General features: G+C 44.4%; 1 protein-coding gene across 1 annotated transcript; it reads left to right on the forward strand.

Annotated features, from left to right (window-relative positions):
- Nucleotides 1-2,804: 2,804 nt before the first annotated feature.
- LOC129145192 (endogenous retrovirus group K member 13-1 Env polyprotein-like) lies at nt 2,805-10,520 on the forward strand. The gene is made up of 3 exons (XM_054691667.1): nt 2,805-2,834; nt 8,463-9,843; nt 10,406-10,520. The coding sequence occupies exons 2-3, from the start codon at nt 8,744-8,746 to the stop codon at nt 10,518-10,520; spliced, it is 1,215 nt and encodes a 404-aa protein (XP_054547642.1). The 5' UTR covers nt 2,805-2,834; nt 8,463-8,743.
- Nucleotides 10,521-15,307: the final 4,787 nt, after the last annotated feature.

Genomic DNA, 15,307 nt, shown 5'->3' on the forward strand with positions numbered 1-15,307 from the left:
TAAGCAGCAATTTTAGCTGGCTTTGTTGGAATACTCCATATAGGATCAGAGCGAACTGTTGACATCCGGTCCATGTAGGCTTCAGGAACAAAGTTGGTCTCGTCAGACTCCACCTGGGCTTTCCTCTTCTCGAAGGTACCAGGGACTTTTTGTTGGCTGGGCTGTCCAGTCCTGCCAATGGAGGCAAGCTTCCTCACCTTCTTTGGAGGTCTCTGGAACCCTACGAACAAAGCAAACAGGTTTTCCTCTTCTTGGTTCAGCTCTGTTTTAACTTTCTGGAAGAACTCCACTCAAAGCCACACAATGAAACTTATGTCCAATCTTTTAGTTTAAGCAAACAAAATCCCTATGGAATTTATGCAAAAACAGACTTTGAGATAAAATATTTGAGATAAAATTAGTAAAAGATTACTACCACTATTTTTATGCTGTGTTGGTATCAAGGGGAGAGAAAATGCAAACACAAGTTAGCTTTGCTGGAAAAAAATAGTTGCAACCTTGCTGCAGATCTTGGTCACCAAAACAAGAAAACTTTGTGGATTCAGAACAAAATGCAAAAAAATTACCAGTATTATGTCAAAGAAAATTTAGTAAATATTAGGTGTATTTCCAGGTCTATTCAGTCCTTAGTAGGAAAGTTTTACTCTCAACAGTTCCATCAATAGGAATCTGTTGAGATCTTTTCTCCCTATATTTCCAGAAACAATTTCTGTAGATATTAAAAAATTGAAGTATACAATGTTACAAGGTGACCATCACCATTGACAATTTACATTCATATCAGGTCAAGGTGTTACCCATTTTCCCAAGTGACAATGCTTCCCTTCTAGTTTTACTCTACTAGGTGAGCCAAATAGAACAAATTCATTTAATGCCTTTCCCAGGCGGAAAGGGAGAAACTTTGTGAAGTGTCTCAGGAGCTCTACTGAAGTTCCACAAAATTTCCTTGCATCAGCCAAATGACAGGCTACCAAATTTGTACTTGAATTTAGATTTCTGAGAAGCTTTGCCATAAATATCAGAAAAATAACAGAAACAACAATGTTCAATCTCTATGAAGGCACCAGCTTAGTTCAGTAGTACAATGTTGACAATGAAACCATAACCTTTGTGTTTCCTCATAACTGGAGACTCTTTTTTTCTTTTTTTCCCTCAGTGTCTATGGGCACCATGTATACCAATTTGTGAACCACTGGAGGCCAAGACAAGGACACAAGGAAAGGACCTACAGACATACAACATATAGACACAAAGAGCTTTTTAGTTATCATTTATCACTGTATAAGCTCATGGTTGAGGCCATATTTGAGTCAAAAACACACCCACAAGAGCTGTACGCACAGGAAAAAAACAGATTTTTCAGGACTTGAGACAAAGATTACACTGTCAGTCCTGCAGACCTAGGGCACTTATGGTGACCAATGCAAGGAATGTTACTTCAGGTTGGTCAACCGTGGGTGTAACTTGGAAACTACACTGGGCACCAAACTGTTATAGGGCAGCCCCGATACAAAACGGTTGCCTGACTGTGGGCCCTCACCCGCGCGCTTAAACGGACTTATCAATACTCTACTGCAGGCACACGCGAAAGGTTAATAAAAGGTTTATTTACAAGGGAAGGGCAAATGAGGAAATGTACAACTCAGGGAGAAAAGTGGGAGACAAAGTTTTAAATGTGTCCTACCCAATCCACCGATCTGGAATCCCAATGGCACTCTGAGAGCTGGCCGCCAGCCAGGAGCCGTGAAGCCAGGAGTCATACACATGCATGCCCACATAATTGTCAACTCTGGGAGATGGAGGTCTGTCTGGGATTCCTCTCATTTTTCCACTGTAGTGCGGCTGCCTCTGCAGCGGCAGAACACAAATGAAATTGTAGATGTGAAACAAGGGAGGCTTTTACTCAGACATATGTTGAGTCAGAGTGAATAAGACCCCCTTCCCCTGTGCGCTGGACTGGACAGTCAATGACGGGTAAGATCGGGGGCAGACTAAAAAAGGCACTGGCCAGCCACATGTCTGTGACTCCTGACGACCTAAGACAGGCGCAGTCCCCGAGGGGTGTTATCTTTTGTTTTCTCGTTCTGTCGCTAGAAATCTCTGGCATTCAATTCAGGCAAATGCCTGCAAGCTCGATCTAGGCATCGAGGCCGCAGTAAAACTCACTTACTTTCTCACATCTGTGTGATCTCCTTCTCGGAAATGTATGACAAAGAAAATGATTTGTGTTAATATTAGTTTTTTAGTAACCACAATACTTCTCACATGAGACAATACCATAAATAATAAATTTCTTACATACATAAAAATTGCTATGTGATTACCTGAAGTGAAATGTAGACTAGGATAAATATTAAACTTTTTATAAAATCTGCTAAGCTGAAGCCTTGGAAACAGAACAAGAAAAACTAGCTTAAAGAATGTTGTTCTGTAATCATGAATAATTGTGTAGGCTTAGAGTCCTGTGATCGTTACCTTGAGATTGTTTTTTGTACTTTACTATGCAACACTAATCACGTCTACAATGATAGATAGCATGATGTGTTACGTGGGTATTAGTAATCATCTCATGCTGAGAAAAAATTAACTTGTATGAAATCATCCATTGTTAAAAAATGTTTAAAAATGTATGATGATTTTGAGCACATTACAGTCAGATGTTCACTCCTGAAGTGTGTCTGTCATTTTTTACCGAATCCTTGACCCCCCTGCTCAGTCTCTCATCCCTGGGGTCAGCCTTGCTAATCTACCGCTGCGCCGGTCGGCGGCAGGTGGCGCCCAAGGTGGGGCTCGACTCGCTTCAATATAAAGAAAGATTTTGGACCTGAGAGAAGGTAAACTAGATTCTGAGCAAGGGTTAGCTATTTTTCTCTTTACTTTCTATTTCTCTAAAATTAAGTCAAGGATAGGTTCCTCGCCGGAGCGCCGCGGGCTCGCTGATAAAGGATCATCAGTTCAAGAAGGCCAGGATGTTAAGAATTGTGAGTGTGCGTGTGTGTGTGGATGTCATTGTTGGCTCCACGGCTTGGGCTACGGAGTCTGAGTGAGCTGCACCCGGTCACTCGCGGGACGTCATACGGCATAACGGTCATCTGTTCCTTGGAACAGCCTGGTCCAGGACTTATACGGACAGACCTTAGCTAAGACGTCCCAAAGTTCCCGCGAGGGACGCGAGCCGGCCAGCGCCAGTGTGTGACCCCGTCTATTTAAACATGGGACAACTGCAAACTAAGAATAGAGACCTCTTTCTCTCCATTTTGGGCCACATGCTCGAAGGAAGAGGAATGAAGGTAAGTAAAAAGTCCTTTGTAGAGCTTTATGAGTTTATTTTAAAGGTAAGTCCATGGTTTCCAGAGGAAGGGAGTTTGTCTCTTGACAATTGGAAAAAAGTGGACAAGGAGATTAAAAAATTTTATAACCAGCAGGGGCCTACACAGGTCCCCCCTCAGGCTTTTTCCCTATGGGTGCAAATTAGAGATCTATTAGTGGATAGCACTGAGGCAAAATTATGGAGAGAAGAAAATGCTAGTGAGCCTGAGACAGTACCATTCGCCTCTCCCCCAAGTAAAAACTATGCCACAGGAAAAATTCCATCTGCTCCAATAAATGATATGGTAGACTTTGTTCATTATGATTCTCCAAATGATAATGATCCCCACGATAATTCGGATTATGAGGAAATTTTAGACCAAATTGATCAAATAAACTTGGAACAACAAGCTGCACAACCTCAACTGGATGAATTTCGAGATCACCAACCTGCCCAACAAACCTTTTTTCCTCTTATGAAACAATTTAAAAATCAGCCACAGAGACATCGGCCTCGTACCCTCCCTCCTGGGGGGATTTTGGGAGCGGCTGATGAAGCTTGTAAAAATGGGGATTTTACATTTTCTTTCCCCGTGGAAGTTATAGATAATAGTTCACCCCATCAATGGGAAGCTATCCCTTTAAAAACTTTAAAAAAAATTACAATCGGCTGTAAAAACTACTGGTCCAAATTCTCCTTACACGCTACAGATAGTAGAGATGCTAGGAGCTATGTGGCTGACGCCTTATGATTGGCATCAAACTGCAAAATCAGTCCTTTCTCCAGGAGCATATGTTATCTGGAGAATTAAATTTGAAGATCAGGCTCAGGATTGCATAAAAAAGAATATACTAAAAAAAAGGATCTAAACCTACTATTCCTATGTTGACAGGAAAGGGAGATTATGCTTCCCTTGAAAAACAATTGACTATCCCTCTAGAAACTCTGACAAAAATTTCAAAAATGGCTGTGGCAGCTTGGAAAAAACTTCCTTCTCCGGAAGGACACTCCACAGTCTTGGCAGGTATTCGTCAGAGGCAGGATGAGCCTTATCAGGATTTTATTGCTAGATTAGAGGAAGCCTTGGGTAGAATGCTTCCTTTTTCATCGGAAGCTAAGGAACTATTATTAAAACAGTTGGCCTTGGAGAACGCTAACTCACTTTGTAAAAAATTTATAAGACCAATACGAAAATCAGGGGGTGTACAGGATTTTATTAAAGCTTGTCTGGATGCAACTCCAGCTGTTGTCCAGGGCTTGGCATATGCAGCAGCAATGAAGGGTCAGCCGTTTTCTACATTCGTTCAATCTATGCCTAAAGACAAACGAGGTTGTAGCTCTCGGCCTGTTTGTTTTCATTGCAATCAACCTGGTCATTTTAGTAAAGGGTGTAGAAACAGAAATAGGAAATTTAATGAAAATCGCTCTAATCCTGCTCCTGGACCTTGTCCACGGTGTGCTAAAGGCAACCATTGGGCTAATGAGTGTCGTTCTAAATGGCACAGAGATGGTCACCAACTTGAATCCAATAATGTGCAGAATGCAGTTCCAAAAAAACCAGAAGAGGGGCGAACCCTCAGCCCCGTAAAAGAAGGAGGGATGCTGCCACCTAGTGATGATAAGGAGAGTAAACCAGCTGAACAAACAATGGTTGATACTCATGCTTTACCCAGGGCAACTCCGGGTAGTGCTGGTTTAGACCTAGCAGCTATTAAGGATGTTATGCTCTCTTCCATGGACGGTGTCCAATTAGTGGACACCTACTTAAAAGGACCCTTGCCACAGGGCACTGTAGGATTAATAATTGGACGTAGTTCAAATTACAAAAAAAAATTTGAGGTGTTACCAGAAATAATTGATGCTGACTATATGGGTCAAGTAAAAGTTATGATTAGACCATTAAAAGAAAGAATTCAGATTCACAAAAATCAGCGTATAGCTCAAATTCTTGTTATGAATTATGTAAATTTACCTAACCTGGTACTGAAGGAAATCCGAGGTGAAGGCGGATTTGGTTCTACTAATGTGATAGCATGGGCTCAATCAATTACCAGAGACAGACTGTTACAAAAACTTTTGGTGAATGGACGCCCAATCATGGGCCTGTTGGACACTGGAGCTGATCGATCCTGTATTGCAGGAAAAGATTGGCCTTCAGCATGGCCTGTTACTAATACTTCTTCTACATTAATAGGTTTAGGCATGGCTAACAATGTGGCACAGAGTTCTCAATTACTTAATTGGCAGATGGGAAAGAAAACAGGCAGCTTTCAACCACATGTGGTTGCTGCTCTGCCGTTTTCTTTATGGGGTCGTGACATTATGGAATCAATGAAAGTAATGTTAATTACCCCTGACTCAATAGATGAACAGGCTTTTTTATAGGGGCCATTGAGGAACAATTATACGCTGATAAAATTGCTTGGAAAACTGAAGATCCTGTCTGGATCTATCAGTGGCCCCTGACCTCAGAAAAGATCCAGGCTATACAGACTATAGTACAAAAACAGATGCAAAAAGGACATTTGGAGCCATCCAATAGTCCATAAAATACTCCAGTTTTGTAATAAAGAAAAAAATCAGAAAAGTGGAGGTTACTCCAGGATTTAAGAGCAGTAAATACAACAATGCACTATATGGGAGCTTTACAGCCTGGCCTGCCTTCTCCTGTTGCCGTTCCTAAAGGCAATTATGTCATCATTATAGATCTACAAGATTGTTTCTTTACAATAAAATTACATCCAGAGGATTGCCCGAAATTTGCATTTAGTGTCCCATCTAGTAATTTTCAAAGACCTTGGCAGAGGTATCAATGGAAGGTATTGCCGCAAGGAATGAAAAATTCACCCACTCTTTGTCAAAAATTTGTGGATCAGGCCTTGCAAGCTACAAGGCTGGAGTTTCCTAAAGCTTATATTATTCACTATATGGATGACATTTTACTAAGTCATAAATCTAGGGACATGGTTGAGCTGGTTCTGCAACATTTAGTAAAGAATTTGACGGCATTTGGCCTTATTATAGCTCCAGATAAAATTCAAAGAAATAGACCCTTAAATTATTTAGGTAAAGTTATTCATAATAACTTTATCATGACTCAGAATATTCAAATTCAAGTAAACAAACTTACAACCTTAAATAATTTTCAAAAACTGTTTAAAAATATAAATTAGATCCGGCCTTATTTAAAAATTACTACTGGAAATTTACATCCTTTATTTAAAATTCTTCAGGGGAATCCTAATCCACAATCTCCTGAAAGTTTAACACCAAAGACACTGCTAAAATTAAATTTAGTTAAACAAAAAATATCTAAGGCTAAAGTAGTTCAACTTAATTATAAATTACCATGGGATCTGTTAATTCTCAAAACAGCCTATACTCCTACAGCCTGCTTATGGCAGAAAGACATAATTAAATGGGTGTATTTGGCACACTCACAAACTCGCGTGGTGACTGCTTATGCAACCATGTGTGCTTTTCTTATCATGAAAGGTCTCAGTAGATCAAAAGAATTATTTGGCAAAAGTCCTTCAAACATTGTTATTCCTTATAACAGGACTCAGTTTGAATATTTACCGCAGAATGATGATAATTGAAGTATTGCTTTGCTAAACTTTTCAGGACAAATTAAATTTCATTTACCTCAGCATCCTTTATTAAAATTCGCAGAAGAGACTGAGCTGATTTTTCCAAAAGTCATTAGTTCGGAACAATTACTTAAAGCAAAGGTCATTTTCACTGATGGCTCTTCATCCGGGGTCTCTGCAGTATATAGCCCTGAAGATGAACCTTTACAAAAGGTCACTGCAAATGTCTCTGCACAACAAACGGAGATTATTGCAGTCATTATGGCCCTTGAGCATTTTGCTCAACCGGTGAATTTATATTCTGATTCTAAGTATGTAGTCTCTTTATTTCCTGCACTAGAGACTGCATTATTGTCAGGTTCCTCTCATATTCTTCCACTGCTACAAAAGTTGCAAATTTTAGTTCAGAATAGATCTGCAAAATTATATATAGGACATATCAGAGGACATTCTAATTTGCCAGGCTCTTTGGCCCTGGGTAATCAAATGGCTGATTTATTGACTAAAAAACATGTTGTTGGCACAGTCACACAAGCTCAGCTCAGCCATAAGTTTCATCATCAAAATGCCAATGCTTTAAGGCATAGGTTTCATATTACCAGGGAACAGGCCAGAGAAATTGTTAAGAACTGTGCACAGTGCCCAGATGTTCATCATCCATTAAAAATGGGAGTTAAGGGCCTCCCCAGTGGCGCAGCGGTTGAGCGCTGGGTTGCGAAGCTGCCCACAGCCTCTGCAGCGCTGGTTCAATCCCCGGTTGCTCCCCGGCCACTGGAGGAGGGTCCCACATGGTGCGCAGACCTCTCCTGCCGCCCGCTGCTCCCCTCAGCAGTGTACTTTGGTCCTTCTGCCTGCTCTGCTCCCTGCTCTGGCTCTGGTGAATTCTCTCACCCTCCCGCGCTTCTGACTGTACCCAGTGCTTGTATAAATAAATAAATAAATAAATAAAATAAAAAAAAAAAATGGGAGTTAACCCACGAGGGTTAAAGCCACAAGTTCTTTGGCAAATGGATGTGACTCACATTCCATCATTTGGAAAATTGTCTTTTGTCCACGTTACAGTGGATACTTTTTCTCATGCAATTTATGCCACTGCCCGTTCAGGGGAAGCACTTAAAGATGTCATTCAACATCTGACAGCGTGTTTTGCGGTGCTTGGAAAGCCTTTAAAAATAAAAACTGATAATGCGCCAGCTTATACCTCTAAGGCTTTTCAGTCTTTCTGCGCACAATGGCAGATTGTTCATGTGACTGGTATTCCTTATAACCCACAAGGGCAAGCTATTATTGAAAGAGCACATCAAACTTTAAAAGTTCAGATCGAACGGTTACATGCAGTTACTCATTTTTATTCATCTCATCACATTCTGCAACATGCTTTGTTTGTTTTAAATCATTTAAATTCTCATGATAAAGGAATTACTCCCATGATGAGACATTGGGGTCATATGGAAATGTCTTCTTTCCCATGTGTGAAATGGAAAGATTTGTTAACTGGTTCCTGGAAAGGGCCTGATGTCTTAATTGCTTCGGGTCGAGTCTATGCTTGCGTCTTTCCGCAGGATGCCGAAAGTCCCATCTGGATCCCCGACAGACTCATCAGACACTGTTCAGCGCCACAGGACCCGTCGCCAGCACTTGAGAACGGCCAGGATGCTGAGAAACTTCAGGCGCCTTCGGATCACGGACGCCCCAACGACCGGAAATCTCCCGACCTGGGGTCAGCTCAAAAACCTGACACGGGCCGCTGAAACTCTTGTTCGCACTCAAGGACAGCCATTCACTTTGTCATCCTTATTTTTGGCCCTTGTAGCTGTACTTACCATTCATTCTGCTCCTGTCAATGCAGAAGATTATTGGGCTTACTTTCCTGAGCCACCTGTTTTACATCCTGTGGGTTGGGGAGAGCAAACCGCTCTTAAGGTTTATGTTAATAATACTGCTGTTCTTGGAGGCATGTCAGACTTTCATTCTTCTCAAGTTATATCTGAACCGTTCGACCTACGCTCTTCGCTCTTGTGTTGGATACCCTTATGCATTGCTTTTTGGATCTACTAAAACAATGAATATTTCCCGCCACGGGAATTCTGATTCTGTTTTTTGTTCTCAATGTATTTTATCTAATTGTTTGACTCCTAACATTGTTTATAATTATTCTGCCATGGTTGTACTAAAAAGACCTTCATATGTTATGTTACCTGTTGATTTGAAGGACACCCCATGGTTTGACAATTCTGCCTTACAGATTATTCAGGAAGTCAGTGCCTTAATTCGTCCTAAACGTTTTGTTGCTTCGCTTATTTTAGGTATTTTGGCTTTAATTGCGATTGTGACTTCTCTCACTGTATCCTCAGTAGCCCTAGTTCAGGAAGTTCATACGGCTCATCATGTTAATGATCTTACTAGAAATGTGTCCCTGGCTTTAGCCACACAACGGGATATTGATCAGAAAATAGAACAAAAGTTAAATGCCTTGGAAGAAACGGTCTTGGCTCTTGGTGAAGAGGTTCAACTTATTAAGAGACAAATGTCCACTCGTTGCCATGTTCAATTTCGGTTTATTTGTGTGACCCCTAAGGTTTACAATTCTTCTCTTAATTGGAATCTTACCAAAAATCATTTATTGAGCATTTGGCAGGACAATGCTCTTTCTCATGACATTTCCACTCTGCAATCTGAGATTTCTGCCATCAGTCATTCTCAGCTCTCTGAGCCGTCTATTTCTACCTTTGCTCAATCGTTTGCCAATTCTCTTCAAGCTCTCACTCCGTCTCATTGGCTTCACTTCCTGATCTCTTTTGGCATTCTTGCTCTAATGGTTTTCATTCTTTGTGCATTATTTCCCATTTTTTCTCGCCTTTCGGTGAAGACTGTGTTTGGATTGAAACGTGACATCCATGCCATGAAGCTTAAACTTAAAAATAAAGGGGGAGGGCCTCCCCGGTGGCGCAGCGGTTGAGCGCTGGGTTGCGAGGCTGCCCGCAGCCTCTGCGGTGCCGGTTCGATCCCCGGCTGCTCCCCGGCCACCGGAGGGGGGTCCCACATGGCGCGCGGACCTTTCCTGCCACACCCGCTGCTCCCCTCAGCAGTGTACTTCGGTCCTTCTGCCTGCTCTGCTCCCCGCTCTGGCTCTGGTGAATTCTCTCGCCCTCCCGCGCTTCTGACTGTACCCAGTGCTTGTATAAATAAATAAATAAATAAATAAATAAATCTTTAAAAAAATAAAAAATAAAAAATAAAGGGGGAACTGCAGCTGCCTCTGCAGCGGCAGAACGCAAATGAAATTGTAGATGTGAAACAAGGGAGGCTTTTACTCAGATATATGTTGAGTCAGAGTGAATAAGATCCCCTTCCCCTGTGCGCTGGACTGGACAGTCAATGACGGGTAAGATCGGGGGCAGACTAAAAAAGGCACTGGCCAGCCACATGTCTGTGACTCCTGACGACCTAAGACAGGCGCAGTCCCCGAGGGGTGTTATCTTTTGTTTTCTCGTTCTGTCGCTAGAAATCTCTGGCAGGCAAATGCCTGCAAGCTCGATCTAGGCATCGAGGCCGCAGTAAAAACCCCTCCTTTGCTTGAGAACATGGCTGCTGCGGAGCTCGTCAAGAAACAAGCCTGATGGACTGACCAACAGAACAGTTTAACTATTAACCAGTTGGTCATTGTTCCTGCATAAGCAGCAACCTAGCAACTACTCTATAATTACATTGTTCTATTAACTCACTTACTTTCTCACATCTGTGTGATCTCCTTCTCGGAAATGTATGACAAAGAAAATGATTTGTGTTAATATTAGTTTTTTAGTAACCACAATACTTCTCACATGAGACAATACCATAAATAATAAATTTCTTACATACATAAAAATTGCTATGTGATTACCTGAAGTGAAATGTAGACTAGGATAAATATTAAACTTTTTATAAAATCTGCTAAGCTGAAGCCTTGGAAACAGAACAAGAAAAACTAGCTTAAAGAATGTTGTTCTGTAATCATGAATAATTGTGTAGGCTTAGAGTCCTGTGATCGTTACCTTGAGATTGTTTTTTGTACTTTACTATGCAACACTAATCACGTCTACAATGATAGGTAGCATGATGTGTTATGTATTAGTAATCATCTCATGCTGAGAAAAAATTAACTTGTATGAAATCATCCATTGTTAAAAAATGTTTAAAAATGTATGATGATTTTGAGCACATTACAGTCAGATGTTCACTCCTGAAGTGTGTCTGTCTGTCATTTTTTACCGAATCCTTGACCCCCCTGCTCAGTCTCTCATCCCTGGGTCAGCCTTGCTAATCTACCGCTGCGCCGGTCGGCGGCACTGTAGCTTATACAGAATGAGCTAAAATGTGTTTGTTAATTGCACCTGTCAAGGATATTTGGGTGGTTTTTAATGGAAACCACACCTTAACTGATTTAGTATCAAAGGACAACATTGACTCATTAATCGTGGGCTTCAGGCATAGCTGAATCCAAGTGCTCAGCAGAAACCTTGGAACTCTGCTTATCTCCATGACTTGGCTCTACATTCTCCCTATTCGCTTCATTCTCAAACTGACTCCTCCACCCCCAAGGGGGGCAGAGATGGCCAGAAGCAGCTCCAGATCCCACTCTCTTCACAACCAAGGCAGAAGGAGAGTCTCTCTTTCCTAATAAAAGTCTAGGGCTACTCCTTATTGGCTGGGCCAGGGTTCTAGGTTGAGCACTGAGCCAATCACAGTGACCGAGGTGGAAGATGCACACTGACTGGCCAGTATGGAAGCGCTGAATCTACAGAGAAGGCAGAGGTGCCGTGGTCAGAGGGGCATAAGGCCCGCCAAGGGAGCACAGCCAGAGGAAGAACTGGTTTTGAGGAGGAGGAAGTGGTGTCTGCTGTGGCCAAATAAGATGACTCTGACAAGGGTTCTAGGGTGTCCTCTATAGGAGACCCTTGAGAACCTGGTGAGGCTAGGTTGGTGGGGTACAGTGAAGGTGTGACTGTGTCCCACACCAGCACCCTGCCCAAAGGGTGAGCCGTGCCCCCAAGTCATCAGCCTCTCCAGGAAGATTGTGGGAAACAGAATCTCAGGTTCACCAAACACATCAGGACCTGCATTTTAACACGAGCCCCAGGTGGTTCTTGCACCTGTTCAAGGCCGAGAAGCATAGCCCTGAGGAGCTCTGCTGCGAAGGGGAGCACAAGGGAAGGAGGGAGTTGGGGGAGTGTGACGTAAAGAGAGGGATCTTGGCTCTTTCTAAGGAGGGGAGATTGTGTTCTTAGCAATCAACTTTCCTCTCAGTGCAAAACATCATGACTGTGTTACAGGACACTATTATGGATTTGCATAGATCAGATTCACATCAAATATGAGCCATATGTATTTGTTGCCTGGAGGGATACACGTCATGATAGGGATGTTCCCTGAGTCCCACCAAGATCCTTTGGCAGCTGATGGCCTGACAAGTGCTGTGGGCCCCGAAGAGACTATCGGGAAGAACCCCGGGCAGCTCCACTTCCCTCTTCCCTCCCTTCATTGTCCTCCCATCTGGCTCCATGTGACTGTCCCCAGGGCACCCTCAGGTTGTTCACAAGGTGCTGGCAAGAGAAGGTTGAGAAATGAATGCGTCGGCAGCATCCCCAGGTGGGACAGCCTCACGCTGCGCGGCCAGGGTCTTCAGGCCATGGGCCCAAGGGACATGAGAGAGGCCTAGGGAGGCCTGGACTCTGGGGTTGCTTTGTGAGGGTATGGGGAGACTCCTGGGCACTGGGGGCCTTCCCCTCCACAGGACACCCAAGTCTCAGCCCTGGGGCTTCCAGGATGGTCTCTTGGCCACAGTCGGTGGAGGCGTGGCTGTGACCCATACCAGCACCCTGTCAGGGGGTAAGCCGCACCCCAAGTCATCAGCCTCAAGGACCCACCACAGTGCCTGGCACAGTGCTTGGCTACCTTTACAACATTATGTGGGGGGTGGGAAAAGGTAAGAAATGGGATTAGCATCCTGGTGAGTGTCCCAACAGGGCAGTCAGAAACAATGAGGGCCCGGCTCTGTGCACCCCAATTCCTTATAGCAACAGTGAGGAAACTGAGGCCAGAGCAGCGTGGGCCTCAGCAAGGGCACTGCAGGGCAGTTGTGGGGTCGGACAGGAACCTGGGGCAGCGCCCCTCCCAAAGTTCACAGTCACCCTGAGTCCCCTGCCTCTGCCTGAGACCTGAGTTAGGATTCACTCTGCCTCCTTTTAGCCAGTCAGCTGATCTCGCCGGGCCTCAGCTTTCTCATCTGAGGGATGACAGGGATGTTGACAGTCATCCCCAAGTGTGGCTCTGAGGATCCCATGAAGCGATCCAAGCGAGGTACACCATGCAGGCTGGACAGGGAGCCAAGATCGCTCAGGCCTACGAGCTCACATGCTATGGACAATCGTCCCCATTTTTCATTTTTCTCTCTGAGACATAGAGACGCCAAGTATCTAGGAGGTGCAAGATGGAGATTTAAACCCAAATGTGCTGATTCCTCAGCCCACCTGTCACTTCCTGTCACTTCTCTGAACTTCAGTCTCCCCATCTTTAAGGTGGAGTTAATGACACTGATGAGTATGAGGAGTGGCTTTGAAAATGAAATGAGACAAGTCCCACCACAGTGCCTGGTACCAATAAAATGTTACTTTTACAAAAGTCAAAAAATTCCGGAGGGGACGGAAATAAAGGTAAGAAATGGGGATTAGTAGGATTATAACTCCACCCTGTGGTGTAGTCTGGGAAATGCACTTCAGTCCCCCGACTCTTGTCCACCCTCCCCAGAACCTTGCTGGTGCTGGATCATTCTTGTTACCCTTCCTGCATGACCCCCATAGCAGAAGAGGGAGTGGGGAATTGAAACACATGTAGTATCTTGCCCCTACGATTGTGGGGCTGGTCTAGGGGGAGCACGGATAAAGCAGTGGGTTGGATTGTGGGTGCTCACAACACCTGAGGATTCCCTTCCACGTCATTGCTTGACCATCTGCCAGTGGAGGCAACTTGCTATACTGTCCCAGACTCTGCACCTCAGCTTTCTTCATGCTTTTTCTCTGGATTATCCCTTAAGATGTGTGCACGTCTCTCACCCCCATATTGCAGAAGAGCAAACAGTTTCAGAGAATCAGTTGGCGGGCAGAATTTGAACTCAGGTTCACCTGACTCCAAAGCCAGTGCCGATCACTGTTACACCAATGAGCCACTACAGGGGCCACACAGCCCCTGAAACACACCCATATCGTGCAAAGAAAGGGAACAGGGCTTCATTAGGAGGGGCTGGGAGGTTGATGTGCCTGTTCATCCCCTTCACTGGGGGATGTCCTGGGGTCCCAGGGTCTGTTGAGGCCAAGATTCTGACTTTCTGAATTCTGTGTAGAATTTTCACATTCTTTTATCTTTTCCAGGCAGATCCTGAAGTGAAAAGGTAGATTTGCCTTAAGAGGAGGACCAGGAGCAGGCTGGGTGGGGTAGAGGGGTGCGGTCATCTTCCTAGGAGCACAATTTCCTCCGGGTCCTAACCGACCAAGAGCCAGTTCTGTGTCCTAATTTCCTGCATCTTACTAGAATGCCATTGTTCTTTGGCTTAATGGTCCTGGAGAACACATACTGCAGACTTTACCAGACCAGCCATCTGAAGGGCAAGGGATGCTTCCCACTGTCCTTCCCCTTTAGAGTGTCAGGTTTGGTTCTTAGAGGCTTTTCTGCCCCCATCAGCCCCATCTAACCTGCCGTGCCTGGAGAAGGGTCGCGCCTCGCCAGGTGCCAGTACATCCAAACCCAAGCTCTGTGGAAGGGACTATTTGCCAGTGAGCTGCGGGAGACTGCTGGTGGGCAAATCAAGCCCCACGCAATAGGGCACAGCAGCTCTCCAGGATTTAGACATCCTTACCGTAGTGCCGGCGGGCACCCGTGCTGATTCTACAAAGGGAATAACTCCTGGCTCTCTGCAACTGATAGCAAAGAGAGACATCAGAAGACGCCACCACGAGGAACACCTGGCGTCATCATGGTTTTTCCAAGGCCAGAGGGCCTTGAGCCCTTCCACTTGTCATTGAAGGGGAGGACTTGAAAGACTGTGCACTTTTTCCAGGTGGGAGAAGAGACATCCAGAGAGAAGAACTGGCATAAAGTCACCCAGAGAGTTGGTGGATGAATGGGGACTGAACTTGGGACTCGGGGTGCCCAGGCCATCTATGGATTTCACCCTCATCATGGGGAACTCTCCAGGAAGCGTAAAGAGAGCATATGAATGTCCTCCCCAGCTCCCTGGGACCCTGGTCACTGGGAAATGCGCTGCTCTAGAACTCTCTCTACAGCAAGACCCACCAGGGAATAGGATAGCTGTAGTCCTGTGGGAGCTGTCACGAGGGGGCGGGCTAGCTCAGGAACCCCACTGTAACACTGG

The sequence above is a fragment of the Talpa occidentalis genome, unplaced genomic scaffold, assembly GCF_014898055.3.
Source record: "Talpa occidentalis isolate TD23 unplaced genomic scaffold, MPIMG_talOcc4v2.1 talOcc4.10, whole genome shotgun sequence".
Lineage (NCBI taxonomy): Eukaryota > Metazoa > Chordata > Mammalia > Eulipotyphla > Talpidae > Talpa > Talpa occidentalis.

Excerpts from the sequence above, each read along its gene's own strand:
- LOC129145192 (XM_054691667.1), top strand. The coding sequence starts at position 8,744 with ATGCAGAAGATTATTGGGCTTACTTTCCTGAGCCACCTGTTTTACATC. Across the intron at positions 9,844-10,405 it reads AAAGGGGGAGGGCCTCCCCG|AAATCTCTGGCAGGCAAATG; the intron begins GTGGCGCAGCGG and ends TTCTGTCGCTAG.